Source organism: Pleurodeles waltl, chromosome 1_1 (genome assembly GCF_031143425.1).
Source record: "Pleurodeles waltl isolate 20211129_DDA chromosome 1_1, aPleWal1.hap1.20221129, whole genome shotgun sequence".
Taxonomy (NCBI): domain Eukaryota; kingdom Metazoa; phylum Chordata; class Amphibia; order Caudata; family Salamandridae; genus Pleurodeles; species Pleurodeles waltl.
Window position 1 is genome coordinate 8,318,870 of NC_090436.1, and position 19,179 is coordinate 8,338,048.

At 46.4% G+C, this 19,179-nt stretch overlaps 1 protein-coding gene across 1 annotated transcript; it reads left to right on the forward strand.

Moving 5' to 3' along the window:
- Nucleotides 1-3,622: 3,622 nt before the first annotated feature.
- LOC138291703 (serine-rich adhesin for platelets-like) lies at nucleotides 3,623-18,682 on the forward strand. The gene is made up of 9 exons (XM_069230328.1): nucleotides 3,623-3,858; nucleotides 13,721-14,150; nucleotides 14,736-15,285; nucleotides 15,582-15,878; nucleotides 15,963-16,466; nucleotides 16,565-16,798; nucleotides 17,140-17,436; nucleotides 17,521-18,024; nucleotides 18,273-18,682. The coding sequence occupies exons 1-9, from the start codon at nucleotides 3,623-3,625 to the stop codon at nucleotides 18,680-18,682; spliced, it is 3,462 nt and encodes a 1,153-aa protein (XP_069086429.1).
- Nucleotides 18,683-19,179: the final 497 nt, after the last annotated feature.

Below are 19,179 nucleotides of genomic sequence, written 5' to 3' on the forward strand. Positions count from 1 at the left end.
AGTTCTTCCAGGGCCAGGGTGATGTGGACACGTCCTATGGTGCCCGGCGTGTTGCGGTACCTACAATCTTTAGAAACAGGTTGGTTTTTAATGGTTGTAAAAGGGAGTGTGCTGACAGTCCTACAGATATGTGCTGGTTGAGCTGCAATGCCTCCTCAAAGCTTTAGTCATAATGCTGAACTTGAAAAAGTGTTCCATGACACAACAGAGAGGTAACCCTCCTCGTGTTTTCAAAGGGTCCGGTTGTGATAAGTGTATCTCGGTGTCGAGGAGCAAGGAGAGTAGAGGTTCCAAACCCTTGCTCCTTGTGTGGAAGGGGTTTATCCCGGCAGGTGACAGGAAGTCAGGGTCCCTAGGTTGTACCCCACTCTTTCACCACAGAGCTGATGCTACAAGTCCTCCTCTGCTGAACCTCCTTGAGTTCTGCCCTCCAGACCCCACCCCTGAAGGTGTGAGATTCCTTTTACACCTTTTTCATAAAAAAAACATGGAGGTGTATTTATGAGTCCCTTTGTGTCATTCTTGCACCACGGAAGAGCGACGCAAATGAAAAGTGAGATTTATGAAGCCACTCAAGGCCACCTTTCGTGGCTGATCGGCTTAATGAATCTTGAGGAATGGAACACAGCGCGAATCTCCGTGTTACATTACTCTGCCTTAGGGAGGCGTTCCATGGGCATTGCTGTGGGTGTTTCCTGCAACATCCATGGCTTTTGAAGCATTCCCAGATTTACAAGAACAGGTACACCTAGGAATGTACCAAGACCATACGCCTCCCCAGGTCAGGCGTAACAAAGAGAAATTTGTTAATGTCTCCTCATCCTTTCCTCTTTCTATGTGTGCTGCATTCTGCAGCACACATAGAGAGAGGAAAAAGCCTCTCAGGATTCTTTTTGTGCAGGAAGGTGTCCATTTCTGCACAAAAACAATCCTGCCTGCAACACGGGCACTTTCCACCACAGTGGCAAGGCACCTGCATTGGCAGCCCATTGTGCCCCAGCGCAGGGGAACAGACAGGAATGCACTACATTGCCTTAAATATGGTGTATTCCTGCCATTGCCCAGTGACGCAGTGCTGCAGAGTGAGTCCTGCACTGACCTGCTCCACTTTGTCATAAATACGCCCCATGATTTATTTTTCCATACATAATCCCTGCTGTGGTTGAAAACTTCTTCTTGAGGGGGTGCACCCTGAATATCGACAACAGAATATCGATGGGACACAGTATCGAAAATAAAATATCAACAGATATGTAAGTCGAGATTGTCTATAACCAACTCCACATATATATCTTCAGTGCACGTAGATTTGGAGTTAGGAAGAGTGGACTATACTTCGCTGTATGCTCTTAACTTTCAGTATTTTGCCCTTCTATATTCTTGTATCACGATATTCTGGGTGTCGATAATCAGAAGTACAACCCTTCATAATTTGTCAACAAAATTTTAGTGGCCAATGCCAAGTGATTGCTCAAAATCCAGGCGTATATAAAGATTGTCAACTTGGCTTATGCTCATTTGACAACGTTTTTGAGAGATTTAACCAACCTCCAGAACTTTACAAAGTTGATGACGTTTTCAAAACATTTTGTGGCAGCAAATCTGGAAAAAGCAAGTCAAAACCTGGGAAATCTGGTGTAAAGGTGTTTGCATCCTTTTTACTAATTTTGAGTTAAACTCAAGAGTTATGCATCTTTGCATTTTTCTGCTACCAGCAGCATTTTACTTGTAATCAAATCAAGTTAATATGAAGCTGGATGAGAGAAACAATCACTCACATAACTGTCTTGCCTGGATTGATCAGTAGGGCAAGAGTAATACCTTTCGTCCAGTGCAAATCCGGAGATGATAACTACATTGATCCAACCTCTTTGGTGCTATGGTACCACAGGTGCAGTTAAACTCTCCAGGAATTACCTCCCTCATCCTTGGTCAGGAGGGTACGTGAGCGCCTCACCATCCGGTGCTTGGAAACGCTAGCATGTGGTTTGCGTGTGTGGGCGCTTCTCTTCGATAATCTGCGCCTAGACGCCTTAGGGCATTGTTCACTCTATAAATTTATCATCCATAGATATGATACTCATAGCACCAAGATGCAGGGCCAGGACGGCATTGTCCTCAAGAATAGATGAGGCCATATGTCCCTAAAGATAAGATTCAATACAGCTTTTAAAAATACAATTCAAAAGTAAAAATGGGCTCAAAAAGTGAGTTTGAGATCAGAAATTTAGAAAACCATCAAATTTATTAAAATATTAAAAAATAAAAAAAATTACAGATTCCAATACTCATTCAAGGGACAAATCATTAAATTTCCATGAAGGCTCTCAAGGTTGAAATATTTGCAGCAATAAACAGAATCTGAAAAATAGACAAATCGACAGAAAAACGGGAGCATCCACAGCAGACTCAAAGAGATCTCTGGCTCACCCCCAAAGTGGAAGGGTTTAAATGGACAATTCTGTCCTACAAAATGCTAGACACTGCAGTATCAGCAAGGTGTGAGCTAAGGTGAGAGCATTAGTAACCGATCACATTTCAGCATTATAAAGCATCTTATAACCCTATCACCTTGGCACTACCCCACTGCATGAATATTGATTTGCACCTTCTCACCTAAAGTGATAGAGGTACATTTACAACAAACTGGTGCAGGGCAGTGCCCGAGTCTTTCTGCTGCTCTGCCCTACGCCAATTTGAAAAGGCGGAAATGCGCCATATTTATGAGATACAGTGCATTCCTATTCTTCCAGCCAGCTCCGGCGCACAATTTGGTGCCTAGCGCCAATGCAGTCGCCCTTGCTCCATGGTGCAAGGGAGTCTACGCTGTAGGCAGCATTATTTTTGTGCAGCAAGGGGGACCTTGACGCATTCCCTGGTTTACAAGTACTTGTAAATCTGGGAATGCGTCAAACCTCATGGGTGTTGTGTGGGAAAACCCAACGCAACGCACATGGAACACCCCCCTAGTGCAGAGTAAGGCAACACAGGGACTTGCGCTGTGTTACATTATACAGTATCTAAGAGGCCATGAAAAGCCACGCAAAGTGGCTTTGCGTGGCCTTGTAGATATGGATCTGCACTCTGTGCCACCGAGTGTCATGAAAAGTGACGAACTGGCAGCACACGGGGCCTGTAAAAATGCCCCATAGTGTGGACATCGGCTGCCCCCATGTCATCCCACCTAAACCATGCCACCACAGTTTTAGATTTTATTGAACAAACCCAGCAGTTGACCACAGAATAGTTGTCCGGTTTGTTCTCTGGCCCACTTCTCGCACAAATTTTCACATCTCCCCACTTCACCCTTCTACCTGATTCTTCTTCATCTGTGAGTAGTTAGGCTTACCTTATAACCCGCTGTTCCCCTGCCGCACGTATCTCCACACACAGGTACTCATCCGTCTTCCCAAGTCTTTCAATCTGTTGATGCTGAACCCTAGGCAGTAGCCTTCTGTTCACGCTCCTACCTGGAATGAAAGTCCCCCAAATTCCAACTCTTTGCACCTCACCAGCTTCAGGCGTTTTCACATTATTGCCAGAACTTTGCACCACTATCCTGTCTGAATACTGGCCTGCCTTCCAAGCCGGGCACTCTCAAACATCTGCAAAGCCAGTAAACATGGCGAACCCCCTCTCTCTTCTGACCTTCACAGCCACACCACGCTCCCTTTCCCTTTCTGATCTGTCTTGCTACTCCTTCCTAGCCCCTGCGTGCTCCACGTTCTATCCAACTCCAGGATCCGATCAGTTCTTGTTCCCCAGCTCAGATACTCTGAATGCCCCAAGAAACAGTTCTGTCAACAGTGACCGAAGCAGCACACTTTCACAGGTGGGCTTGCGGGTGAATCTCACCCGGTCTGTAGCGTTTTCCCCAGCCTGGGCACCCTTTAACGACTACACCACACACGGAGCTGAATATTACATGGCTTTATTCTTCTGTGTGTAACTGCGAACTCTACATTGTAAACAAAGCTTTCATCGCATTTCATCAGTCGGTCACACTTCTACAGAGTCCATTCGGAGTCAAAAGGGTTCCGTCATAAAACTCGCAAGACCCTGCCCGGTCCATCGGGCCTCTCAACACCGGCTGCTTCATCTTCACCATCTAGCCCTCTTCCCCAGCGTAGCCTTCCAAAATCCTAACTTGTTTGTGGACTTTTGCTGTGAGCGAGTCTCACTACCTGAGTCTCATTCAATGCAATCGGACCACACGTGCTAACCTCCAGTCTCTGCTTTTTAAGATAAGGGCTGCTGGTAAGCTAGGGTAGGAGGCACTGGGCTGGTTACACGTGAACACGGGAGCACACACTTGTGCATACCTGTGTGAGCACAGTTAGTCTGTCGCAGAAGGCACTCTGCAAGAATTGGGTCTCACCTGTGACAGGCCTTATAACATTTGTTGGATATTCATACCATAGGCCTGTAATAGTTACTGGGAAATCTGTGGTGCTTTCACTGTCCTATACATTAAAGGCAGCATCTGGCTAAAGTACAGTTTTGATCTAATTAGGCCACCAAAGTACAGCAAGGTATCAATCCTGGGGTAAAACCTGCAACCTAAGTATGAATTTCCAGTCCCCAGCATTCCACATAACATCTTATGGGACTTCAAGATTTGTGTTATCTCTCTGTATCACCTCATTTTTTAAAATTAAATGATATTCAACATACAGCAGGCGCACAGCACAGAAGCTGGCAGCCAGTACACAGTGGAGGGTTCCCCCCGTTTCACTGTTGCATAGGATTTACAGGGAGTGCAGAATTATTAGGCAAGTTGTATTTTTGAGGATTAATTTTATTATTGAACAACAACCATGTTCTCAATGAACCCAAAAAACTCATTAATATCAAAGCTGAATATTTTTGGAAGTAGTTTTTAGTTTGTTTTTAGTTTTAGCTATGTTAGGGGGATATCTGTGTGTGCAGGTGACTATTACTGTGCATAATTATTAGGCAACTTAACAAAAAACAAATATATACCCATTTCAATTATTTAATATTACCAGTGAAACCAATATAACATCTCAACATTCACAAATATACATTTCTGACATTCAAAAACAAAACAAAAACAAATCAGTGACCAATATAGCCACCTTTCTTTGCAAGGACACTCAAAAGCCTGCCATCCATGGATTCTGTCAGTGTTTTGATCTGTTCACCATCAACATTGCATGCAGCAGCAACCACAGCCTCCCAGACACTGTTCAGAGAGGTGTACTGTTTTCCCTCCTTGTAAATCTCACATTTGATGATGGACCACAGGTTCTCAATGGGGTTCAGATCAGGTGAACAAGGAGGCCATGTCATTAGATTTCCTTCTTTTATACCCTTTCTTGCCAGCCACGCTGTGGAGTACTTGGACGCGTGTGATGGAGCATTGTCCTGCATGAAAATCATGTTTTTCTTGAAGGATGCAGACTTCTTCCTGTACCACTGCTTGAAGAAGGTGTCTTCCAGGAACTGGCAGTAGGACTGGGAGTTGAGCTTGACTCCATCCTCAACCCGAAAAGGCCCCACAAGCTCATCTTTGATGATACCAGCCCAAACCAGTACTCCACCTCCACCTTGCTGGCGTCTGAGTCGGACTGGAGCTCTCTGCCCTTTACCAATCCAGCCACGGGCCCATCCATCTGGCCCATCAAGACTCACTCTCATTTCATCAGTCCATAAAACCTTAGAAAAATCAGTCTTGAGATATTTATTGGCCCAGTCTTGACGTTTCAGCTTGTGTGTCTTGTTCAGTGGTGGTCGTCTTTCAGCCTTTCTTACCTTGGCCATGTCTCTGAGTATTGCACACCTTGTGCTTTTGGGCACTCCAGTGATGTTGCAGCTCTGAAATATGGCCAAACTGATGGCAAGTGGCATCGTGGCAGCTGCACGCTTGACTTTTCTCAGTTCATGGGCAGTTATTTTGCGCCTTGGTTTTTCCACACGCTTCTTGCGACCCTGTTGACTATTTTGAATGAAACGCTTGATTGTTCGATGATCACGCTTCAGAAGCTTTGCAATTTTAAGAGTGCTGCATCCCTCTGCAAGATATCTCACTATTTTTGACTTTTCTGAGCCTGTCAAGTCCTTCTTTTGACCCATTTTGCCAAAGGAAAGGAAGTTGCCTAATAATTATGCACACCTGATATAGGGTGTTGATGTCATTAGACCACACCCCTTCTCATTACAGAGATGCACATCACCTAATATGCTTAATTGGTAGTAGGCTTTCGAGCCTATACAGCTTGGAGTAAGACAACATGCATAAAGAGGATGATGTGGTCAAAATACTCATTTGCCTAATAATTCTGCACTCCCTGTAGACCCTGGTGATGGTCCCAACACATGCCCCAGATCTAGTGGTAGTTTTGAGGTCCTCCTCTGGAGGCATAGACGCCTTCTTCGATTGTTGCACCATAGTCCATGGCTCGTGCCCATTCCTTTATGGAGGAAGTCATCTCTGATTATCAATATCAAGCAATATCCTGTTTTTCACCCAGCAACGCAGTTGCCACAAAGAGTCTTACACATCTCGAGCCTCCCCATTCATCCATCAAGCCCCATGACAGCCATCTCAGGATCTGATCTAATGTTTCTGCCAGACCCTGGCTGAGATGCTGCGTATTCGTAACCATTAGTTTTGGATTTTTGAGCAGGTCCAGACATTTCATCTCTACATCTTCAGCAACGTTGACCTATTCCCGCTCTTGTTTTACTTTGTCTCATGGGGTGGTGGTAAAGTCAGTGCAGATACCTCATCTGAATTATTCCGAGTCACGCAGACGCCTCTCGGGATTGTTTTTGTGCAGGAAAGTATCCCTGTGATGGTAAATACGGCTCGTTCCTACCCTTTCCCCTTCACGCAGCTCAGCAAGGTGGCTCGCTTCATTGCGCTATGTGAAAGAATGATAAATCTTCACCCTAGTTCCCATCTATTGCGCTGCTGCATAAGCGGGTTCAAGGTATTTACTCCCTAGCGTTAAGTAAATTTGAGATTTTTCTTTCTTACGAGTATTGATGATGCTAAGTGGGTTTCGAAAAGGTTTATATTCCGGGAGGTTGCCTCCCCCTTGGACATGAACGTGCAGAGCAAGTATCGATGGAACTGGGATTTACGGTTGTCGTAAATTTGACCATTTGTGTAAATGATCTGCATGTGTCTCCAATCCTGGAGATAGCTATAATGTCCCAGTGACGAAAGCCATGGAGACCCACTGTGTCGAAGCCATGTGCCCTGCCATAGTTGGGTTTCTGCAGTCGGGACCCCCGGCCATCCACCAGAGCGTCAGGGGCCAACATGATAAGGTTGTGTTTGTGGCCTGTGGAAGGTTTCGAAGCTTGTACAGGGTATAGAGCAGACTGAGTATACCATAAGTCCTAATATAATCCAGATGTGGAGCTATACAGGGGTCATCTTCATCCGCAAGTACCCAGCCATTTAAGGGTCTCAATTGCCCAACCAAATGACATAATTTAATATCTGTCAATCTCAGTCCCCCATCATAGATTGAGAGGACACACTTACAGAAAGCGATACAGGAATGTCCGCCCACCCATAAAGAGGGTGTCATGGAGGATTGAATGTGGAGGTCCAGATTACAGATGGGTAATTCTGCATCCTATAGAGCAGGCTAGGAAGTGACATCATTTTCAAGCATGCGTCCCAGCTGGCGACACTGAGCGGCAGGGACCCCGCGCCATCAGGTCCTGTGTGATTCAGGACAGTAAAGCTTCTGTGTTGACCTCCCACGTACGATGGTCGGTTCAGGGTATCTGCATGCCAAGGTGTTTGAAGTGATACGCCACTTTCTGTAGAGTAGTTAGTTCCCATATTGCTTGTCACCAGCGTATAGACTGATTTTTTCAAATTACCCATAAGGCCGGAGACGTCACCAAATGTACCTAGGGGCATATTTACAAGCCCTGTGTGCATCCAGTCATCACTTTGTATGACAAACATGGCGGCGCATAGTGCAGACCCATATCTTCAAGGCCACGCATAGCCACCTTGCTTGGCTTTTTATGGTCTTGAAGATATTGTTTAAGCAACAAAGTGCAAGTCACTGCATTGCCTTACGCTGTGTGAGGGAGGCATGCAAAAAGCATTGCCGTGAGTGTTCCCACACAACACCCATGGGTTTTGATGCATTCTCAGATTTAGAAGAATCTGTAAACCGGGGAATGCGTCAAAACTGTACACCTCGCACGGGAGGCGTAACAAGGAGAAATATATTTATTTCATCCCGATTTTTCCTCTTTCTTCTCTTCTGCAGCACACATAGAAAGAAGAAAATGCCTCTTTGGATTGTTTATGTGCAGGAAGGTGTCCCTTCCTGCAGCCGACTACGCATGAACCCTTGCACCATTGTTCAAGGGTGCCTGTGTTGGCACTAGGCAGCCATGGTGCAAGGGTGCCTGTGTTGGCGTTAGGCAGCCATGGTGCAAGGGTGCCTGTGGTGGCGCTAGGCAGCCATGGTGCAAGGGTGCCTGTGTTGGCGCTAGGCAGCCATGGTGCAAGGGTGCCTGTGTTGGCGCTAGGCAGCACTTTGTGCACCAGCGCAGGGGGGAAGAACAGGAATACACTGCATCTTGTAAACACAGTGCATTTCTGCCCTTTCCCTGTCGTGCAGGGCAACGCAGCAAGGTCACTCGCTGCACTGCCCTGCGCCACGGGGCTTGTAAATATGCCCTCAATATGCAATCCAATCTGGGCAGAGGGTGTTTGGGCCCCGTAATAATATACCAGTGTATTATCCGCATTTAGCAGAAGTCTGTCCTCCCTAGAAGAGCCTCAGCCAAGTCCACTGATCTGGACATCACAACGGATCCATCAATGGTGAGTGAAAACAACAGTGAATGGAGGCGTAAACCTGCTTCGCTCCCCTTGGTACATCGAAGGGAGTCGGGAGAACTTCATTGGCTATGACTGTTGCCCAGGTATAGAGAATTCGGACATCCCTCTGAAAGAACCGACCAAAGGTCACCTGGTCAAGGAGTGGAAACATAAAGGGCTAATTGATAACACTGAAGTCCTAGGAATCAATTGAGAGAAGGGTTCTCTGCTCATTATAGTCCTGGGATCTCTCAAAAGCAACATCTAGATGCCTTAGACAGTGGCGCGTGCATGAGGCCATTCTGGTTGCGTTGTATTATAGTCTGAATGACAGACGTCAGCCTATTTGTATTCACAAAGGTAGTTAGACTAAAAGTCTAAATTAGATGAAAAGTCTAACTTTACTGCTTTTCGGCGTCCCTCTCAACCAGTAAATGCCATGCACTGCTGCTGGGTCCCTCTCAACCAGTAAATGCCATGCATTGCTGCTGTGTCCCTCTCAAACAGTTACTGCCATGCACTGCTGCTGGGTCCCTTTCAACCAGTAAATGCCATGCATTGCTGCTGTGTCCCTCTCAACCAGTAAATGCCATGCATTGCTGCTGCGTCCCTCTCAACCAGTGAATGCCATGCACTGCTGCTGCGTCCCTCTCAACCAGTAAATGCCATGCATTGCTGCTGCGTCCCTCTCAACCAGTAAATGCCATGCATTGCTGCTGTGTCCCTCTCAAACAGTTACTGCCATGCACTGCTGCTGGGTCCCTCTCAACCAGTAAATGCCATGCATTGCTGCTGTGTCCCTCTCAACCAGTAAAGGCCATGCATTGCTGCTGCGTCCCTCTCAACCAGTGAATGCCATGCATTGCTGCTGCGTCCCTCTCAACCAGTAAATGCCATGCATTGCTGCTGTGTCCCTCTCAACCAGTAAATGCCATGCACTGCTGCTGCGTCCCTCTCAACCAGTAAATGCCATGCATTGCTGCTGCGTCCCTCTCAACCAGTAAATGCCATGCACTGCTACTGCGTCCCTCTCAACCAGTAAATGCCAAGCACTGCTGATGCACCCCTCTCAACCAGTACATGCCATGCACTGCTGCTGCGTCCCTCTCAACCAGTAAATTCCATGCATTGCTGCTGTGTCCCTCTCAAACAGTTACTGCCATGCACTGCTGCTGGGTCCCTTTCAACCAGTGAATGCCATGCATTGATGCTGCATCCCTCTCAACCAGTAAATGCCATGCATTGATGCTGCGTCCCTCTCAAACAGTTACTGCCATGCACTGCTTCTGCGTCCCTTTCAACCAGTAAATGCCATGCACTGCTGCTGGGTCCCTCTCAACCAGTAAATGCCATGCACTGCTGCTGTGATTGCTGCTGCGTCCCTCTCAACCAGTAAATTCCATGCATTTCTGCTGCGTCCCTCTCAACAAGTAAATGGCATGCATTGCTGCTGCATCCATCCCAACCAGTAAATGCCATGCATTGCTGCTGTGTCCCTTCTGCACAGCTCCCTGAGGCTAGGAGCGGGGATTCCCCAGCTGATTTGGAAGTATCGTTACTGCATTTCCTCGAAGGTGCATATTGTACTTTCATGTGGTGAGTAAAGGTCGGCGCCACGCTTGCACCCCCCCGCTGAGGTATTGTTACCAGATATGAAGTCCAACCAGTATGCCTAGATTCTTGTTATTGGGGCAGGGCTGGGACCTGTAGAACAGGTTCACAAACCTCTCGGACCTGGTACCTGCACAACGCAAACTTCAGATGAGTGAACACAAAGGCTGAAGCACGCAGGTGTTGCCTTCGCAGACCAGGGTTGATGCACCTGAGGTCTGGGCGTCTGCTGCCTCAACACTACGGGGCAGATTTATTATTATTTCAGGGCAGGAACTTTCCATATTTAACATTAGAAGATGCATTCCTGTCCTTTCTTAGCGCTGGCACCATGGTGCAGGGTTGTCTGCATTGTGAGCAGGTTTGTTTTTGTGCAGGAAGGGGCACCTTCCTGTGCAGAAACAATCCTGAGAGGCTTTTACCTCTTCCTAGGAGTGCTGCAGAACGCAGCACATATTGAAAGAGAAAAAAAACAAGGAGAAATAAAGATATTTAAAGCAGTTTGACACATTCCCAGGTCTACCACTAATGGCTAATCTGGGAATGCACCACAATCCGCGGGTGGATGCGTGGGAACACCCACGCCTCACCCATGGAACGCCTCCCTGCCGCAGAGTAACGCAGGGCAGCAATATGCGCTCCGTTGAGTTACATAAGATTTATCGAGCCACGCAGGGCCACACAAGGTGGCCTTGTTTGGCTTGATAAATCTGACTTTAGTGTTGCGTCGCCTTTCCACCCCCTTGCGTGGTGCAAGGACGACACAACATTGTGATAAATATGGGCCTTACTGTTGTCTAGGGTATATCCAGTGCTCACTGAAGAGGGGGCAGCAGATGGTCACCTACCACTGCCTTGTCATACAACCAGCCTCAAATGTGTACTCAGACGTCTAGGACACGCAGGGGCACCTTGCAGCGCGGCGTGATAGGGAAAGGGCAGGAATGTGCAGTGCTGAACATAGTACGTCGCATTCCTGTCTTTTCCCTGCACTGATGCACAATGTGCTGCCTAGCACCAACGCAGGCACCCTTGCACCATGGTGCAAGAATGCAGCACACATAGAAAGAGGAAGTAATGAGGAAAATAAAGATATTTCTCCTTGATATGCCTCACCTGGGGAGGTGTCGCATTTTGGCGTTATTTCCATGTCTATCAGTGTTGGTAAATCTGAGAGTGCACCAAAATCCATGGCTGGATGCGTGGGAACACCCACGCTCCACCAGTGGAATGCCTCCCTGGGGCAGAGTAATGCCAGGCTGGGATTTCCACGGCATTGCATTACTCCAGATTGATCAAGCCAAGCAGGGCCAAACAAGGTGGCCTTTTGTAGCTTGGTAAATCTACCTTAAGAGTTGCGTCGCTCTTGCACCCCGATGCGTAGCACAAGGGGACGCAACTCTTTGGTAAATATGCCCCAAATATCGGAGGTAAATTGCTACAGTTTAAACAAATGTGCAACGTTTGAGGCTCACAGTACATTTAAGTGCTTGGACCTATCCAGGTGGGGGTGAAGTCCATACATCTCATTTATCCTCAGTTCACATATGACTCTAATTATATATGACCCATTTTCTGACATTTCAGAAGATGTGTGAACTGCTTCAAGAAAAGGTTTATGCAGCATCGTCCTGTTCATTTCAGAGAACTTTAATTCCACCCCTGATGTGCTTGGGACCGCCTTCCCAACTGTGAGACTCACTCCCAATGAGTGACACTTGAGGCGCCTGAATAACTCTGATGCTACCCAGGGCTCTGAATGCACTGCTGAGAACAAAGCAAGAGGCTGAAGAAAAGGCCCAGTCCTGCGAGAGGGACACGCTCTCAACAACAGAACTGTCACGGATGCAATCAACCAAGCTAGAGGAAATAGGAATGATGATAGCTATCAAAAATTCAGTGAGGGGACCAACACAATTTTGGGGATTAAATAGTTCCATGTACCAATCAATTTAGCAATTACATTGCATTGGATTACGCCACTTGTATAGCACTTTCCAAGCTCTTGTTAGGTCCCCCAGCACTTTGCGGAAGCTGGTGGGTATTACCTTTAGTGCTTGGATGAGAGAAGGGTGTTCTAGAAGTCACATCTATTAGATTTCAGTGTTGTGCTGTGGGTGACACTGTGGGAGTGTGTTCAGAGTAGGTCTAGCAGTAGGAACCCGTGGCTTATGCTTGTAGTTTTATAACTAGCATACAACCAAGGGCATTTTAATGGAGAATTTGTTATATTGTGCTATTTATAATCATTAAAAATGATGCAGTAACATTGATCGGCATATTCCATGCTTTCACTGTCAACACGTTTCGGGTCAAGCCTGGCCCTTCTTCAGGTCTCCATTGGGACTGCGATCCTGTGAGACTCTGAAGACGGCCCAGGCTTGGCTCAAAACATGTCATCAGGGAATAGGATAATCAACGCCACATTTCAACAAACCCTCCATTGAAGGCTCCTTGGTTGCTTGGTGAGCAGCGTCATCATATTTGATAGTTGCAAGTTCAAACTGTTTTTGGTTTTGTTGTTTACCTACTCCTGCGGCTAGACGCAGAATCATGGAGAAAATGAAACTATCAGTGTAAATATTTTCAGAAGTAATGATTACCTGGCTTTGGTGACTCTGCTCCCACGTTTTGGACCATGTTGTGGGCTATACAATGTACTGCAGAAAGCTTTTCTCTGTCAGATGCCATGTGAGGGGTAAGTAGTATTCTCATGGTCGTTTCAGCAGACACTGGTACCACCTCAATTAGACACATCACTTATACACAATTGACTTGCAGTAATACTGTTTTGCAGGTGAGAGGGGAGATTCTGTGCTTCTTAAAGGCTTTGGTTATTCACCCCATGGATTGGTGCAGTGTTAGTGCTGTACTTGAAACACAGCAGATACCTGATAAGATGAGTTATATGTATTTCAAGGATTCTAGATCAACAATTGACCAATCCACTACACTGCATGACGCATAACTGCATAAGGGCCTCTGAAGGCATGACTATCATCTCTACTGAACCGCACAAGGCATCTAAAGGGAATGGTGTCACCTCAACTAAACTACATGAGGTATCTAAAGGCAAGGCTATCACCTCAACTAAATTGTATTAGGCATCTGAAGGCAATGGTGTCACCTCCCCTAAACTGCATGAGGCACATGAAGACAAGGTTATCGCCTCCACTAAATTACATGGGGCATCTGAAGGCAATGGTGTCACCTTCCCTAAACTGCATTAGACATCTGAAGGCAATGGTGTCACCTCAACTAAATTGTATGAGGCATCTAAAGAAAGGCTATCAACTCAACTAATCAGTATGAGTCATCTGGAGGCAAGGATATCACCTCAACTAAACTGCATGAGACATCTAAAGACGAGGGTACCACCAATCCTAACCTGCATGAGGCATCTAAAGGCAAGATTATCACCTTCTCAACTAAACTGCATGAGGCCTCTGAAGGCATGACTATCATCTCTACTGAACCGCACGAGGCATCTAAAGGGAATGGTGTCACCTCAACTAAACTGCATGAGGCATCCAGAGGCAAGGCTATCGCCTCCACTGAACTGCATGAGGTACCGAAAGGCAAGGATATCACCTCCACTAAACTGCATGAGGCATCTGAAGGCAAGGCTATCATCTCCACTAAACTGCATGAGGCATCTGAAGGCAAGACTATCACCTCCTCAACTAAACTGCATGAGTCATCTGAGGGCAAGGTATGTCACTTTGACTAAGCTACATGAGGCCTCTAAAGGCAGAGATATCTCTTCAGCTAAACTGCATGAGGCATCTGGAGGCAAGGCTATCACCTCCACTAAACTTCCTGAGGCATCTAAGGGCAAGGTTATCACTTGGACTTAACTGCATGAGACACCTAAAGGCAAGGGTATTTCTTCAACTAAACTGCATGACTTATAAACAGACAAGGCTAACACTTCCACTAAACTAAATGAGGCATCTGAAGGCAAGGCTATCACCTCAATCAAACTGCATGAGGGATCTAAAGGCAAAGATATCACCCCCACGAAACTGCATTTGGATTGTAAAGGCAAGGGTATCACTGTCACTAACCTGCATGAGGCATCTGAAGGCAAGGCTATCACCTCAACTAAACTGCATGAGGCATCTTAAGGCAAGGCTATCACCTCAACTAAAGTGCATGAGGCATTTGAAGGCAAGGATATCTCTTCAGCTAAACTGCATGAGGCATCTAAGGGCAAGGATATTTCTTCAGCTAAATTGCATGACGCATCTAAATGCAAGGCTATCACCTGTACTTAACTGCATGAGGCATCTGGAAGCAAGGATATCACCTCAATAAACTACATGAGGCATCTGAAGGAAAAGATATCAACTCCACTAAACCTCATGAGGCATTTGGAGGCAAGGATATCACCTCCACTAAACTGCATGAGGCATCTGAAGGCAATGGTGTCACCTCCCCTAAACTGCATCAGACATCTGAAGACAAGGGTAACACCTCCACTAACCTGCATGAGGCATCTAAAGGCAAGACTATCACCTCCTCAACTAAACTGCATGAGGCCTCTGAAGGCATGACGATCATCTCTACTGACCCGCCCGAGGCATCCAAAGGGAATGGGGACACCTCAACTAAACTGCATGAGGCATCTAAAGGCAAGGCTATCACCTCCACTAAACTGCATGAGGTACCTAAAGGCAAGGATATCACCTCCACTAAACTGCATGAGGCATCTGAAGGCAAGGCTATCACCTCCACTAACCTGCGTGAGGCATTTGAAGACACGGCTATCACCTCCACTAAACTTCATGAAGCATCTGAAGGCAAGACTATCACCTCCTCAACTAAACTGCATGAGTCATCTGAGGGCAAGGCTATCACTTGGACTTAACTGCATGAGACACCGAAAGGCAAGGGTATTTCTTCAACTAAACTGCATGAGGTATATACAGACAAGGCTAACACTTCCACTAAACTAAATGTGGCATCTGAAGGCAAGGTTATCACCTCCACTAACCTGCATGAGGCATTTGAAGACAAGGGTGCCACCTCCACCAACATGCATGAGGCTTCTAAAGGCAAGACTATCACCTCCTCAACTAAACTGCATGAGGCCTCTAAAGGCATGCTATCATCTCTACTGAACCGCTTGAGGCATTTAAAGGGAATGGTGTCACCTCAACTAAACTGCACGAGGCATCTAAAGGCAAGGCTATCACCTCCACTAAACTGCATGAGGTACCTAAAGGCAAGGATATCACCTCCACTAAACTGCATGAGGTACCTAAAGGCAAGGATATCACCTCCACTAAACTGCATGAGGCATCTGAAGACAAGGCTATCACCTCCACTAAACTGCATGAGGCATCTGAAGGCAAGGCTATCACCTCCACTAACCTGCATGAGGCATCTGAAGGCAAGACTATCACCTCCTCAACTAAACTGCATGAGTCATCTGAGGGCAAGGCTATCACTTGGACTTAACTGCATGAGACACCGAAAGGCAAGGGTATTTCTTCAACTAAACTGCATAAGGTATATACAGACAAGGCTAACACTTCCACTAAACTAAATGAGGCATCTGAAGGCAAGGTTATTACCTCAATCAAACTGCATAAGGTATCTAAAGGCAAAGAAATCACTCCTACTAAACTGCATTTGGATTGTAAAGGCAAGGGTATCACCTTCACTAACCTGCATGAGGGATCTGAAGGCAAGGCTATCACCTCAACTAAAGTGCATGAGGCATTTGAAGGCAAGGATATCTCTTCAGCTAAACTGCACGAGGCATCTAAGGGCAAGGATATCTCTTCAGCTAAATTGCATGAGTCATCTAAGGGCAAGGATATCTCTTCAGCTAAACTGCATGAGGCATCTGAAGGCAATGGTGTCACCTCCCCTAAACTGCATGAGACATCTGAAGACAAGGGTACCACCTCCACTAACATGCATGAGTCATCTGAAGGCAATTGTGTCACCTCCACTAACCTGCATGAGGAATCTGAAGACAAGGCTATCACCTCCACTAAACTGCATGAGGCATCTGAAGGCAAGGCTATCACCTCCTCAACTAAACTAATCTGAGGGCAAGGTATGTCACTTTGACTAAACTGCATGAGGCATCTAAAGGCAAAGATATCTCTTTAGCTAAACTGCATGAGGCATCTGGAGGCAAGGCTATCACCTCCAGTAAACTTCATGAGGCTTCTGAGGGCAAGGTTATCACCTCCACTAAACTGCATGAGGTACCTAAAGGCAAGGATATCACCTCCACTAAACTGCATGAGGCATCTGAAGGCAAGGCTATCACCTCCACTAACCTGCGTGAGGCATTTGAAGACACAGCTATCACCTCCACTAAACTTCATGAAGCATCTGAAGGCAAGACTATCACCTCCTCAACTAAACTGCATGAGTCATCTGAGGGCAAGGCTATCACTTGGACTTAACTGCATGAGACACCGAAAGGCAAGGGTATTTCTTCAACTAAACTGCATGAGGTATATACAGACAAGGCTAACACTTCCACTAAACTAAATGTGGCATCTGAAGGCAAGGTTATCACCTCCACTAAACTGCATGAGGCATTTGAAGACAAGGGTGCCACCTCCACCAACATGCATGAGGCTTCTAAAGGCAAGACTATCACCTCCTCAACTAAACTGCATGAGGCCTCTAAAGGCATGCTATCATCTCTACTGAACCGCTTGAGGCATTTAAAGGGAATGGTGTCACCTCAACTAAACTGCACGAGGCATCTAAAGGCAAGGCTATCACCTCCACTAAACTGCATGAGGTACCTAAAGGCAAGGATATCACCTCCACTAAACTGCATGAGGTACCTAAAGGCAAGGATATCACCTCCACTAAACTGCATGAGGCATCTGAAGACAAGGCTATCACCTCCACTAAACTGCATGAGGCATCTGAAGGCAAGGCTATCACCTCCACTAACCTGCATGAGGCATCTGAAGGCAAGACTATCACCTCCTCAACTAAACTGCATGAGTCATCTGAGGGCAAGGCTATCACTTGGACTTAACTGCATGAGACACCGAAAGGCAAGGGTATTTCTTCAACTAAACTGCATAAGGTATATACAGACAAGGCTAACACTTCCACTAAACTAAATGAGGCATCTGAAGGCAAGGTTATTACCTCAATCAAACTGCATAAGGTATCTAAAGGCAAAGAAATCACTCCTACTAAACTGCATTTGGATTGTAAAGGCAAGGGTATCACCTTCACTAACCTGCATGAGGGATCTGAAGGCAAGGCTATCACCTCAACTAAAGTGCATGAGGCATTTGAAGGCAAGGATATCTCTTCAGCTAAACTGCACGAGGCATCTAAGGGCAAGGATATCTCTTCAGCTAAATTGCATGAGTCATCTAAGGGCAAGGATATCTCTTCAGCTAAACTGCATGAGGCATCTGAAGGCAATGGTGTCACCTCCCCTAAACTGCATGAGACATCTGAAGACAAGGGTACCACCTCCACTAACCTGCATGAGTCATCTGAAGGCAATTGTGTCACCTCCACTAACCTGCATGAGGAATCTGAAGACAAGGCTATCACCTCCACTAAACTGCATGAGGCATCTGAAGGCAAGGCTATCACCTCCTCAACTAAACTAATCTGAGGGCAAGGTATGTCACTTTGACTAAACTGCATGAGGCATCTAAAGGCAAAGATATCTCTTTAGCTAAACTGCATGAGGCATCTGGAGGCAAGGCTATCACCTCCAGTAAACTTCATGAGGCTTCTGAGGGCAAGGTTATCACTTGGCCTTAATTGCATGAGACACCTAAAGTCAAGGGTATTTCTTCAACTAAATTGCATGAGGTATATACAGACAAGGCTATCACCTCCACTAAACTGCATGAGGCATCTGAAGGCAAGGCTATCACCTCCACTAAACTGCATGAGGCATCTGAAGGCAAGGCTATCACCTCCACTAACCTGCATGAGGCATCTGAAGACAAGGCTATCAGCTCCACTAAACTGCAGGAGGCATCTGAAGGCAAGGCTATCACCTCCACTAACCTGCATGAGGCATCTGAAGGCAAGGCTATCACCTCCCCTAACCTGCATAAGGCATCTCCGGGCAATGGTGTCACCTCCCCAAAACTGCATGCGACATCTGAAGACAAGGGTACCACCTCCACTAACTTGCATGAGGCATTTAAATGCAAGACTATCACCTCCACAACTAAACTGCATGAGACCTCTGAAGGCATGACTATCATCTCTACTGAACAGTAAGAGGCATCTAAAGAGAATGGTGTCACCTCACCTAAACTGCATGAGACATCTGAAGGCAAGGCTATCACCTCCACTAACCTGCATGAGGTACTTAAAGGCAAGGATGTTACCTCCACTAAACTGCATGAGGCATCTGAGGGCAAGGCTATCACCTCCACTAACCTACATGAGGCATTTGAAGACACGGCTATCACCTCCACTAAACTTCATGAAGCATCTGAAGGCAAGACTATCACCTCCTCAACTAAACTGCATGAGTCATCTGAGGGCAAGGCTATCACTTGGACTTAACTGCATGAGACACCAAAAGGCAAGGGTATTTCTTCAACTAAACTGCATGAGGTATATACAGACAAGGCTAACACTTCCACTAAACTAAATGTGGCATCTGAAGGCAAGGTTATCACCTCCACTAAACTGCATGAGGCATTTGAAGACAAGGGTGCCACCTCCACCAACATGCATGAGGCTTCTAAAGGCAAGACTATCACCTCCTC

What these genes read in the sequence shown, in the direction of transcription:
- LOC138291703 (XM_069230328.1), top strand. Translation starts at nt 3,623, where the DNA reads ATGGCGAACCCCCTCTCTCTTCTGACCTTCACAGCCACACCACGCTCC. An exon ending in ACTGCATGAGTCATCTGAGG is followed by an intron (nt 15,286 to 15,581) that starts GCAAGGCTATCA and finishes AGGCATTTAAAG; the next exon opens with GGAATGGTGTCACCTCAACT. An exon ending in ACTTCATGAAGCATCTGAAG is followed by an intron (nt 16,799 to 17,139) that starts GCAAGACTATCA and finishes AGGCATTTAAAG; the next exon opens with GGAATGGTGTCACCTCAACT.